This window comes from Vollenhovia emeryi, unplaced genomic scaffold (genome assembly GCF_000949405.1).
Source record: "Vollenhovia emeryi isolate VEMERY1.0 unplaced genomic scaffold, V.emery_V1.0 DF939261.1, whole genome shotgun sequence".
Taxonomy (NCBI): domain Eukaryota; kingdom Metazoa; phylum Arthropoda; class Insecta; order Hymenoptera; family Formicidae; genus Vollenhovia; species Vollenhovia emeryi.
Window position 1 is genome coordinate 48,618 of NW_011967105.1, and position 12,674 is coordinate 61,291.

At 46.2% G+C, this 12,674-nt stretch overlaps 2 protein-coding genes across 3 annotated transcripts in view; one reads left to right on the forward strand and one right to left on the reverse strand.

Moving 5' to 3' along the window:
* The first annotated feature begins 750 nt into the window (after window positions 1–750).
* On the forward strand, window positions 751–10,040 carry LOC105559636 (transcription elongation factor SPT6). 2 transcript variants are annotated; one of them, XM_012008073.1, is made up of 12 exons: window positions 751–1,029; window positions 1,170–1,251; window positions 2,339–2,535; window positions 2,617–2,733; window positions 2,952–2,966; window positions 3,041–3,204; window positions 3,543–3,792; window positions 4,165–7,193; window positions 7,329–7,845; window positions 7,939–8,179; window positions 8,686–9,136; window positions 9,483–10,040. In XM_012008073.1, the coding sequence occupies exons 1-12, from the start codon at window positions 991–993 to the stop codon at window positions 9,688–9,690; spliced, it is 5,310 nt and encodes a 1,769-aa protein (XP_011863463.1). In that variant the 5' UTR covers window positions 751–990; the 3' UTR covers window positions 9,691–10,040. The 2 variants fall into 2 exon arrangements, with proteins under 2 accessions (XP_011863463.1, XP_011863464.1); XM_012008074.1 differs by lacking the exon at window positions 2,952–2,966 and having other exon boundaries at window positions 754–1,029.
* A 118-nt stretch (window positions 10,041–10,158) lies between these two features.
* LOC105559637 overlaps window positions 10,159–12,674 on the reverse strand; it is an 11,278-nt gene continuing 8,762 nt past the window's right edge. Inside the window, exon 13 of the mRNA XM_012008076.1 lies at window positions 10,159–10,431. Within this exon, the coding sequence (XP_011863466.1) occupies window positions 10,404–10,431 (28 nt within the window). The 3' untranslated portion in view covers window positions 10,159–10,403. The remainder of the gene's footprint in view (window positions 10,432–12,674) is intronic.

Sequence of the window (12,674 nt, forward strand, 5' to 3'; positions counted from 1 at the left end):
GTACCCTAAGCTGCAAGCTGATTGGCTACGTTATTTCTTGGAAGTAGAACTTGGGTGATGAATCAAGTTCTAGCGTCGTGCACGAGTCGTGGACACAAGTCTTTAAAGCCTCCGCTACAATGATTCTCGGTTCTGTCTACAATGGTCGTAGTCGTAAGAATAATCGACTGCGATTGGTCAATTCTTATGCGTCTGACTGAATTGACCAATCACAGTTCATTATTCTTCAACCGTAAGGAGAATAATGAACTGTGATTGGTCAATTTCTTCCGACACGACTTACGACATCCAATGTAGACCCAGCCTTACGACTACGACTTTACGACTTCTATGTAGACGAGGCTTTATGCACTTATGCAAAAGTGTGTGCTCCCCGCTTTAAGGCCTTCACACATAAAATTCCGTAAGGACGTAAAACGTAAGCATAAGTCCCAGTCTACAATAGATGATTTAAGCCCTAAGCTTTAAGAAATTGGCCAATCACGGTCAAGTATGAGTAGAATGCGCGACTGTGATTAGTCAATTTCTTAAGGCTTAGGGCTTAAATCTCTATTGTAGACTGGGACTAAGAAAATCGACCGATCACAGTCGAGAACGTAAGGCAATGACGCAAGCAGTAGCAAATCCAACCTGTTGATTTTCTTACGCTTACGTTTTACGTCCATACGGAATTTTATGTGTGAAGGCCTTTAGCCCGACACTTTTTTTAGTAGAAATGGACGTAAACGGAAAGATCGCCGCGTTCTCTCTTCTGACCAATCGACGCGCCCGATATTACGCGCGGCGCCACCTCGCGACGGCTCAGGAGGCGGTCGTCCCATCTAGCGCCTCACCTACTCTCAGGTAGCCATCCCGCGAGAGAATACGGAGAAGGTGGGATGTCGAAGGTGGTCGCGGAACCTCGTGCCATCGAACCTTCTAAGTGAGTCTCCGAGGCGAGGCGACGCGCGCCAGGTCGCGGACGAGAGGCATCGTTTTACGTTCCGAAGCATGGCAGAGTATCTCGACTCCGAGGCGGACGTGAGCGAGGTGAGTCCCTTCGTCCGTTCTCGCAGCACGCGCGCGCGAGGGGGAGGGAGGGGTTCGCTACGCGAGAGCGGAGCCGAACGCCGTCGCGTTAACACGACGCAACGACCGGTGTTGCTTATGTGCGAACGGACGTGTTGCAGGGCGAGGAGGAGCTGAATCAGAATGAGAAGAAGCGACTGCGGAAGCTGAAGGCCGTCGAGGAGAGCGACGACGAGGAGGAAGGTAGAGAAGACGTCATGGCGCAAGCCTCTCGCGGCCTTTTGAGCGCGCGACACTCACTCGGCGAACGCGCCGACGGCAGATCGCGTTTAACGCTTGCCGATTCCGTCTCGTCGCTTTGGTTTTCTTCACGCCACGTTTTACCGCACTCCATTTATGCAAAAGCGATCGTCCTCCTTATCTAGTTGTCTCCCGAGATGCTCCTCCCCTCTTTCTCCTTGTGTCTCTTGTGCCCCCCTTCCCTTCCCCTCCCCTCCTCTCCCTTCCCTTCCCTTCACCTGTGCAGTCTTATCCAGCTGTCACTGAACGCAATCCCTTGACGATCGGTTCGAAATTTTCTTTTTATTATTTGTTAACATTATTCGAAATGGGTTTTCTCGTGTCACTAAAGAAATATCTTTGACTTGTATACGCGGAGATAAAAATGAATGGGAATCAAGCTGCTGGGTGAGACAAATTGTCTAAAAGTGGAAGAATTTAATTTGCAGCTTTCCTAATTTTTATCATCCTTTCGTATCTTTCGAGTCTCCGTCATATTTGTGCGATAACGGGTACATTCAGTATGTCCGTTTACCGAACTCGTTGAGCAACGAGTTAATTAAGTAGCGACTGCGTGCAATTGATTGGATCCAAAGCGCAGGAACCGATCGACCGCGAATGTTGCTTGGAGAACAGTCGGGGGAGGAGAACGTGGATCACATTTTATTTATATGCGCACCTAGTTGGTAAAAATTGCTTACAACAGGTCGTACCTAATTTATGTTGATCTTCACGATTCAGTTTTACACCTAGAGGAAAGTCCTCTACCACGAGAGTTTTCTAATATGAGATAGCAGGTTTTCAACGCCCAGATTCAATCGCAAATCTCTTGTTTTGTTTTTCGCAACGACTACACATTCCAACGATGAATTTTCCATTCAACAGATTGCGCCGCAAGGGCAATAAATTCACGGTGGAATCAACCGACGACGCCTGTTAATTTGCACAACAATCCGCTATCCCATATTAGGACCCTGTCTCATAATAGGGGACCTCCCTGTATGCATCCGTGCGCGTGGTGTTTGCAGTATTGACGTAATATATTTTGTAGACGACGAGGATCAGTTGCGCGAGGAGCTGAAAGATTTGATAGACGACAATCCTATAGACGAGAGCGAGGGCGAGGACAGCGATGGTTCTAACCATCACAAGAAACGTAAGAAGAGCGACGACGAGGATTTTGATGATCGCTTGGAAGATGAGGATTACGATCTGATTGAAGAAAACTTGGGCGTTAAGTTTGAAAGAGTGCGTTTCCACTGAATTGTCCATTCAAATAAGGAAATAATTTGTTGCCAACGATACGATGTACTTCACCTTGTGCTGCAGAAGCGTTTCAAACGCCTTCGAAGGATCCAAGACGAGGAGTCGGAGGAGGAACAAGAGAAGGAAGCGGACGAAGAAAGGGACGCCATTGCCAATGAATTGTTCGAAGGCTCTGGAGACGTAAGTATTGCGTAAGATATATCAGAGTTAATTCTGACAAAGTAGCGAAGTACTTCGAAATTTATACTATACTTCGATTGCAATACTCGATCATGCTATCTACATTTTATTGCTATTCGTGAAATTCTTATTTCATGTACGTAAATATACTAAAAGGTACAAACGCATGTTTATACGTGTATACATGTTTGCATTTGTTAAATGCGTGCTTATATTAGGAAAGGGATATCACGGTACGTAACGCTCGTATAGTGCCTGCGATCCTAAAGTGTGATGTTCTTTATTTATTCGTTTGTATTGCTCTTAGGAGGACGAGAGACGAAGCGAGCGAAGCCACAGGCCAGAGGCGGAAACCTTCGAGGAAGGCAGTGATGAAGGAGAATATACCGATGCGGATGATTTTATTGTTGACGATGATGGTAGACCCATTGCGGAGAAAAGGAAGAAGAAGAAACCGATATTTTCCGATGCGTACGTAATCAAATGCTTTTCGGCATAAGATCGTGGAAAGAAACATGTAGCTGCCGTAGCTAAAAACGGAAGTGGCGACTGAATTTCAGTTGTAAAATAAGGACAGCTGATATTCAGCTGTGATAGCTGAATATTTTGCTACTGTGCCTATTGTACGAGATGCGACAGCAAGCAGTTTGCTGTGGTTTAGAAATTTATACTTACGGCCGCAAAATATTTTTAGCAAGCCATGTTTGGCTACGGTAGCGGAAAAAAATTTCTTTTTTTCAGTGATGAATTCACAGTCATTTGAATAAGACAGGAACTTAGATAAAAAGCAATACCTTCTTCTTATCTAGGGCACTGCAAGAGGCACAAGACATTTTCGGCGTTGATTTTGATTATGATGAATTCGGTAAATATGGCGAGGAGGATTATGAGGAAGAGGAGGAAGAAGAAGAGGATGAATATATGGACGAAGACGTCGATGCCGAACGGCCACGACGGCCGAAGAAACAGCTGAAGAAAAAGACCACGAGAAAGAGTATCTTCGAGATTTACGAGCCCAGCGAATTGAAACGTGGTCACTTTACTGATATGGACAACGAGGTACTGCGTAACAAGATAATCTTGTGCAACAAATTATTGTCACTGACATTAGCCAGACGTATTTTTAATAGTATTGTTTTCTCTTTTATTAAATTTGAATAGATTTATATTAATTTTTCTACATTAGTCTTCGAAGTCATTAGAGTAAGAAACGGTATTACGATGTAAAAAGTTTTGTGTCTTTACGTTGAAATGCGTAACATAAACATTAATAATTAGATTTGGATTGTGATATAGAAATCTTGAACGTAGATTTTCCAATTTAACACGAAGACGTGCAGGAGCACATAGGCATGTCATAGTGTGACAAAAGTTACATTTCTTAGTACTGTCCCCAAATTATTACTTACGCTATCTGGCTTCAAATTGCAGATACGTAATACAGATATACCAGAAAGAATGCAACTTCGGTCTGTACCGGTCACATCAGTTCCGGAGGGTTCCGATGAGCTGGATCTCGAGGCAGAATGGATCTACAAGCAGGCGTTTTGCAAGCCTACAGTTTCTATTCAGGATTCCCATTTGAATCCCGAGGCAAAGGAGCGGGCGCGAAAAGGACCCCAGACCATCGGCAAGATCAAGAAAGCCTTGGACTTCATACGCAATCAACACTTTGAAGTCCCCTTTATATCCTTCTACAGGAAGGAGTACGTGCTGCCCGAGCTGAATATCAACGACCTGTGGAAGGTTTACAAGTTCGACGCCAAGTGGTGTCAGTTGTGTCAGCGGAAGGAGAACCTGCTTAAGCTGTTCGAGAAAATGCGCAACTATCAACTGGACGAAGTCATGAAGAACCCGGACGCGCCACTGCCGGATAGCGTGCGAGTGATTAAAGACGACGACATTGAGCGACTGAAGAACGTGCAGACGAGCGAAGAGCTTAACGACGTCTACAATCATTTCATGCTGTATTACAGCCACGAGATCCCGAAGATGCAGGAGACCGTGCGACAAAAGGAGAAGCAGGCGCGGCGCGAGGAGAGGATCCAGCGACGCAAACAACAGATCGCCGAGGCGGAAGAAAACGGCGAGGATCCGCCGGAGGAGGAAGAGCCACTGGAGGAAGAAGAGATCGACGAAACGTTGAAGCAGGCCGTTAGAAGTGGCCCGTACACGATCTGTCGAAAGGCCGCTCTGGACGGTCTGGCGAAGAAATTCGGCCTGACACCCGAGCATTACGCCGAGAATCTGCGCGACAATTATCAGCGTCACGAGGTGGATCAGGAGCCGACCGAGCCGACGACGATCGCGCTCGAGTACTGCAGTTCGCGATTCAAGGCCGCTGAGGAAGTGCTGAAGGCTGCTCAGCTGATGGTGGCGATTCAGTTGGCGCGCGAGCCGCTCGTGCGTAAATGCGTGCGCGAGATGTACATGGAGCGCGCCAAGGTATCCATAAATCCAACCAAGAGGGGCATCAAAGAGATCGACGAGAACCATCCGATCTACACGATGAAGTATCTCAAGGACAAGCCGGTGCGCGATCTCGTGGGCGTGCATTTTTTGAATATGATAATCGCCGAGGAGGACAAGCTCATCACGATTACGTTCAGCGACACCATCGAAGGCAACACCAGCAGCAACTACGTCGACGAGATGAAGCAACTCTATTGCCGGGACGAGTTCAGCAAACTCGTGCAGGACTGGAACGCCTTGCGCGTAGGCAGCGTCGAGATCGCGCTCAACCGTATGGTGATACCGCATCTGAAGAAGGAACTGCGCACGAATCTGGTCGCCGAGGCGAAGGAGTGCGTGATGCGCTCGTGCTGTCGCAAGATGTACAACTGGATCAAGGTCGCGCCGTACAGCTGTGAGTTTCCCGAGGAAGAGGACGAGGAGTGGGACACTAGTAAAGGCCTGCGCGTCATGGGCCTGGCCTTTGTGCCCGATTACTCCCAAGCAGCTTTCACTTGTCTGGTCGCGCCCGACGGCGAGTGTACGGATTACCTGCGCCTGCCGCACTTGATGAAGCGCAAGAACAGTCACCGCGAGGACGAGAAGACGATGAAGGAGGCCGATCTGCTGGCGCTGAAAAACTTCATAGCTACGAAGAAGCCGCACGTAGTCGTGGTGGCCGGCGAGTCCCGGGAGGCAACGATGATGGCTGCCGACATTAAGGAGTGCATCACTAATCTGGCGATGGAGGAGCAGTTTCCCAATATCCAGGTGGAGATATGCGAAAACGAGCTCGCCAAGATCTACTCCAACAGTAACAAGGGTGTCTCGGAGTTCCGGGATTACCCGGAGCTGCTGCGCCAGGCTATCTCGCTCGCGAGAAGGATGCAGGATCCGCTGGTGGAGTTCTCGCAATTGTGCACCGCCGACGAGGAGATTCTCTGCCTCAAGTATCACAACTTGCAAGATCAGCTACCCAAGGAGGAGCTGCTGGAGAATCTGTATTTGGAGTTCGTCAATCGCGTAAACGAAGTTGGCGTGGACGTCAATAAGGCAGTCCAGCAGGCGTACTGCGGCAACCTTGTGCAATTTGTTTGCGGTCTCGGGCCGCGAAAGGGTCAGGCGCTCATCAAGATGCTGAAGCAGACAAATCAGCGATTGGAAAACAGGACGCAGTTAGTCACCGCGTGTCACATGGGGCCGAAGGTGTTCATTAATTGCGCTGGCTTCATCAAGATCGACACCAACAGCCTGGGCGACAGTACCGAGGCGTATGTGGAGGTGCTGGACGGTTCGCGCGTACATCCCGAGACCTACGAGTGGGCCAGGAAGATGGCGGTCGACGCTCTGGAGTACGACGATGAGGACGCCAATCCCGCCGGTGCTCTGGAGGAGATACTCGAGTCGCCCGAGCGCCTCAAGGACCTGGATCTCGACGCTTTCGCCGAGGAACTCGAGCGGCAGGGCTTCGGCAACAAATGCGTCACTCTCTACGACATCAGGGCCGAGCTGAACAGCCGCTACAAGGACCTACGTGTGGCGTATCAGTCGCCGAGCCCGGAGAAACTGTTCGACGTTCTCACCAAGGAGACACCCGAGACCTTCTACGTCGGCAAGCTGGTGCTGGCTACCGTGGTCGGAATCAGTCACCGAAAGCCGCAGGGCGACCAGCTTGATCAGGCGAATCCGGTGCGAAACGAAGAGACCGGTCTGTGGCAGTGCCCGTTCTGCCTGAAGAACGATTTCCCCGAGCTGTCGGAGGTGTGGAATCACTTCGACGCCGGCGCCTGCCCGGGCAAGGCCACCGGCGTGAGATTGCGACTGGACAACGGCATCTCTGGATACATTCACATAAAAAATCTGTCGGATCGGCACGTCGCAAATCCTTGCGAGAGAGTCGGTATGGGGCAGATCATTCACTGCCGAATTATTAAAATCGAGGTAGATCGATTCAGCGTCGAATGTACCAGCAAGAGCAGCGATCTCGCTGACAAGAATCATGAGTGGAGGTGGGTAGTCAAATAACTTTTACGCAGCTCTGTCTTTTTTTTTTACAATTCTGTAAATAAGAAAGTCCGCAAACAAAGTAAGAAGAAATGTCTAATCTGTGCGAGTTATTATATACGTCGTGATTGTATTTGCAGGCCGCAGCGAGATCCATTTTATGACACCGACACCGAGCAAAGGGACGTAAAGGTAGAAGAGGACGCGAAGAAGGCAAAGCAGCGGCAAATCTACGTGAAACGCGTCATCGTCCATCCGTCCTTCCACAATATCAGTTTCGCCGAGACGGTAAAGCTGATGCAGACGATGAAGCAGGGCGAGGCGATAGTGAGACCGAGCAGCAAAGGTGCCGACCACTTGACAGTCACGTGGAAAGTCACCGACGACATTCTGCAGCACATCGACGTTCGCGAGGAGGGCAAGGAGAACGCTTTTTCATTGGGACAGAGCCTGTGGATCGGCAACGAGGAATTCGAGGATTTGGACGAGATTATCGCTCGGCACGTAAATCCCATGGCGGCTTACGCCTCCGAATTATTGGACTTCAAGTACTACAAGCACGGTGTTGAGGGAATCAAAGACAAAGCGGAGGAGATACTGAAAGAACAGAAGAAGGAAAACCCTAGCGGAATTCCCTACATCATGTCGGCAGCTAAAGTAAGCGGACCGAGCGTAGCTAAGTTTTAACTAGCGATTTCTCGAAAATCTTCTTAATTTAAAAATATAATCTCGTTAATTTCTCCTTCGTAGACCTTTCCCGGAAAGTTCCTACTCTCGTATCTGCCGCGTACTCGCTGCCGCCACGAGTTCATCACAGTGACATCCGAGGGCTTTAGATTTCGCGCGCAGATGTTCGGTAGGGTGAGCGATCTGTTGCGCTGGTTCAAGGAACACTTCAGGGATCCCGTTCCTGGCCAATCCACTCCGAGTACACCGCGCGGCGCGATGACTTCTAGGACACCTTACACTACTACGCCGGGAACAGTCAGCGGTAAGTCTGTCTACACCGCCACTGCGAGTCATCGTCAGTCACCGGGATTCTTATGTGAGAGTAACTTTTCTGGAATCATAGTATGGGTCACAAAATATATATCTATTACATACAGGGCTTTGTTCTACGACGGTGTTAACAATCGGTTAGCGAAATGGGCGACCTGTCAGACTTCGAAAGAGGCCAGATCGTGGGTGCTCGGTTAGCTGTCTAATGCCCGTTTCTACCAGTGCAGATTAACTTTAGTCCCGGCTTAAATTACTTTTTATCTCTTTCTAATTTTTAAAACTAGAAAAAGATGTAATGTGAGTTGAACCGAGATCCAAGTTAATCCGCACTGGTAGAAAGGGACATTAAAAGCAAACGGCGGCCCTACACCTTATTAATTAACAAATATTGTGCGTTAGTCAGGTGTTCACATTTTAGAATGACTTTATACGCGGCGTTAATATGAGCACACGGACTAAGTATGTTAATCGCTCTTATCTCGATCGATATTGTTTCAGGTATGAATCAAGAAGCAATACAGCGCGTTGCACAGAACCTTCCGCATCACATGTTGCACTCGCTGTCGCAAGTGGCGAATCAGACGCCGCATCACTATCCGCCGCACACCCCCGGGGCGGCCAGTGCTACCGGCGGATACGGCGGAGTGCACACGTATCCGAACACGCCGTATACGCCGTCCGGCCAGACTCCATTTATGACCCCGTATCAGACGCCCCATCACACCCCGCATCACGGCCAGCCCACTCCCAGATACGGCCAGCAAACCCCCAGCCACCATCAAGGGCCCTTCGTGCATCCACCGCCGCCCTCGATGACACCCGGCCATCACAGGTCCGCTCAGTCGCACAGACCTACACCACCACCCCTGTCCACTCCTTCCGGCGATCCGACGGATTGGAAGAAGGCCGCCGAGGCGTGGGCACGTTTGAAAAGCGGCCCCCGAGTCTCGTAAGTGCAATAATAATAGCAAATAAATATGTAAAGTCCCCTATTGTGAGATGGCGTTTCTGCTAAATTAATAGGCGTCGTCTGTTGGTTCCACCATGAATTTATTTGCCCTTGGAGCGAAATCTGTTTAGTGGAAATTGGTCGTTGGATCGTGTGACCGTTGCGAAAAAAAAAGATTGCGATTGAATTTGGACGCTGAAAACCTACCTACTCGTCTCATATTAGACTCCTGTATCATACTAGGACTTTCCTCCATTAAATAAGGGTCACGTTTTTCAAGTAAAAATTATTGATATATTTGAGACGCGACGTTCGATTATCAACAACGGTTAAATGTACTTTCCAGCGGATCGACGCCCAGGTACGAGGAGTCCAGGAAAACTCCGCGTAACTATGACGAGCCGGCTGGCAGAACGACACCCTCCGGCAGAAGCAGACCGTCGTCCGCGCGTACTCCGTCGTACAAATCTCCGCGGGGCACTCCGCATACGAATTCTAGTCCACGGAGTATGTCCCTCAGTGGAGATGGTACTCCTCTGTACGACGAAAGCTAACGGGATTGTGCATAGCTGATTGTATTTATTAGTCACGTCATATCATGCTATGTGTATGAATACTGAGAGCGCGCGTGCCCTCGGCGACGGGCGTCCGATATCCGGAGACGTCGTCTATTGCTAGCGAATTGAATCGATCGTGGATTGTTACGGACATGGCGACACGCGTAGTGAATTCTTCCACTTTCTTGCACGCAAGATTTCGTTTGCGATCACCTGAGAGAGAGAGATCGTTGATTGGCCACGGCGTAAAACTACGGTGTTGTATTTATTTATTTGAAGTATCTTCGCAGTTTCTTCCTGTGTACATAATAAAATTTATGGAAACGTTACGGAGGCCTGAACACTAACACGTTTTGCAACTTTCTTGCAATATTCATTTTCCTGTACACTTGATGGCATCAATAAAAAGGAATTCATAAAAACTGAAATTTATTGGGATTATTCGTACTACAATAATAATTGTACTAATTTTCGAAAGCATTTAATTTGTCAATTACAATAGAAAGATTAAATACAAGACTAGAGTCACCCCAAAATCACAATACTTTTCATGTTATTAGAATATAACTGAGAAAACGATTATATATAACTGAATTATTGCTCAAAGATATATCTTACATTTTTCATTGGTGCCGTTATACATGCAGCATAGACAAGTGATGGTACAATTTCTTTTTAATATGAATATGCTATACGTTGTTTACAGACTTCTATACACAAATACCTGGACTGCTATCTCTGGAAAATGAAAAAAAAAGTCAAATGATTTCAGAAAAGGTAGCTGTTTTGAAGGGATTTAAAATCATCGTTGATGATTTCTTACGCCAATTAATGCTACTTCATAAATGTTACGTGTCGAAAGCGCGAGGAGAGAGGGTCAGCGACACGGGAACCAAAAATGGAGAGATGAAGCGTAGTTGATGGACTCCCACAATTTTTAATACTAACGTGGTACAATACTAACTACTGATGGATAACGTATCTGTTCTTTTAGAAGTCCTAGAAGAAGTACTAGAGAAGAAAAGAACGGAACATTGCGACTAAGGCCCGGTTTCACCAACGTTGTGTAACTTTGAGCTTGGCTTAATTCGTTCTTTGCCTCTCTCCAACTGTTACTTCAGAAAAAGACAAACGTGAATTAAACTAAAATTACAGTTAAGCGACGTTTGGTGAAACCGGACCTTAAAGGCTGGTTTAAGCAAAGCCGTAACTGTTAACTTGTGCCGGAATCGGTACCCAGTGAGAAACGATGTCGATTTGACGTCGATCGACGAGTCATTTCTCGCTGGGTAAAAATTAACCGATTACAGTCAACTATTTTCTTCACTTTTAACGGCAATTGAACAATTTTTACCGATTCCGGTATAACTTGACACTTGCATAAACCAGCTTTAAGAAACGATTCAGAACGCAGGAAGCGAAGACGCGAGCGAAGCTCGAGCTTGTAGCGCGAACGAAAGACCGGAAAAGCTCGTTGGGCACCCGCGACGGGAGCTTTTATCATTGTTATAAACGTCAATAGGCGTTTGTAAATTAAACTTTGCCTAGATTGACCTCGAAATGTTGGCTTTCGCGGGGTTTCGAGCGCTCTTGCGCACTGACATGCGCGGAACGCCAATCATCGCAAGTGATTAGCGATCCACGGATAAGACGATAAGACGCGCATGCCCATAGCGCCGATCCGTAGTAGTGACGAACGTTCAATGTCGCTTGTAATTGTTTAGAACATGAGTTTTTCTCTCGGAAAAGGGAAGAATCGTTCCTTATTGTTCACAGACGAACTCCGAATAACGGAATCTTCGAGGCGAATACGCCGAGAGAAAACTCGTGTCAATGTAATTACTGTGATTGTTGTTAAGAGATTTTAAATGCACTACTACTATCACGGCTAGAGACGCGTCCCCGCCTCTGTGAAGAGGCCCGCGGTACACCGTCTCAATTGAACACTACACGTACATGAATTTATGCAATAACTGAAAAAACGTGTCTCGGACCGATTCATAACTGTAGCACATTAGCGATCTAGGTATTCTATAGAAATCTGTACGTTATCAAATATTTCGTATGTAGAAAATATCTGCAGAATACTCAACTCGTTCAAGATACTGTCTGATTTACTCGAAATCGCTAAATAGTTTACGTAAATTAATGTTTCACTTAAGAATAAATTTTCTTGTATAAAAACAGAAATGAAACTGATTATCTTTTGTATTTTTATCGATTACGATTTTTATTTAAGTATATATATATGCACCAATGAATAATGTTTCCAGTATAACTTTACTTCGAACAAATGTATTTCATATATGCAATTTATACACTTGTTAAAGGATAACATTAAACATGAAAGCAATATATTTGAGAAGCGTTGTATGTCTATAATACCTTAGCTTTCGATTTTCCCCTCGTTTTACAAATATTAGTCCCAGCTCAAGAAAATGTTTCCAATATTATTTTTCATATTTTGTCAAAAAGTAATGGCACTTTTTTACTATGTTGTAATAAAATAAAAATTCATTTCTACAATACCGTAGCTTTTGATTTTCCCCTCGTTTTACAAATATTAGTCCCAGCCCCAAAAAACGTTTCCAATGGTATTTTTCATATTTTATCAAAAAGTAATGGCACTTTCGTATTATGTCGTACCAAAATTAATATTGTAGACCTCGTGATTTTGGTAGATGCAAAAGTTATCAAGTAAAGAGAACGTTATATAGTCTAGAGTCTAGACGAATAAAATATCATTTAACTTTTTTCGGCATATAATAGGCAACAGACATAGAACAACGTTTTCACCTAAATAGCGCTGATAGTAAACTCCTCGAATGCATCCTTAATATCTAAAGAGAAGTATAAATAAAACATACATATAATAAGAAATATATAGCAAACTATTTTTTTTAACTTACGTACTTGTCAAAAGTCTATCGATGTATGTCTATAATAATTATAGACATGCATCGAATGTATGTCTATAATAA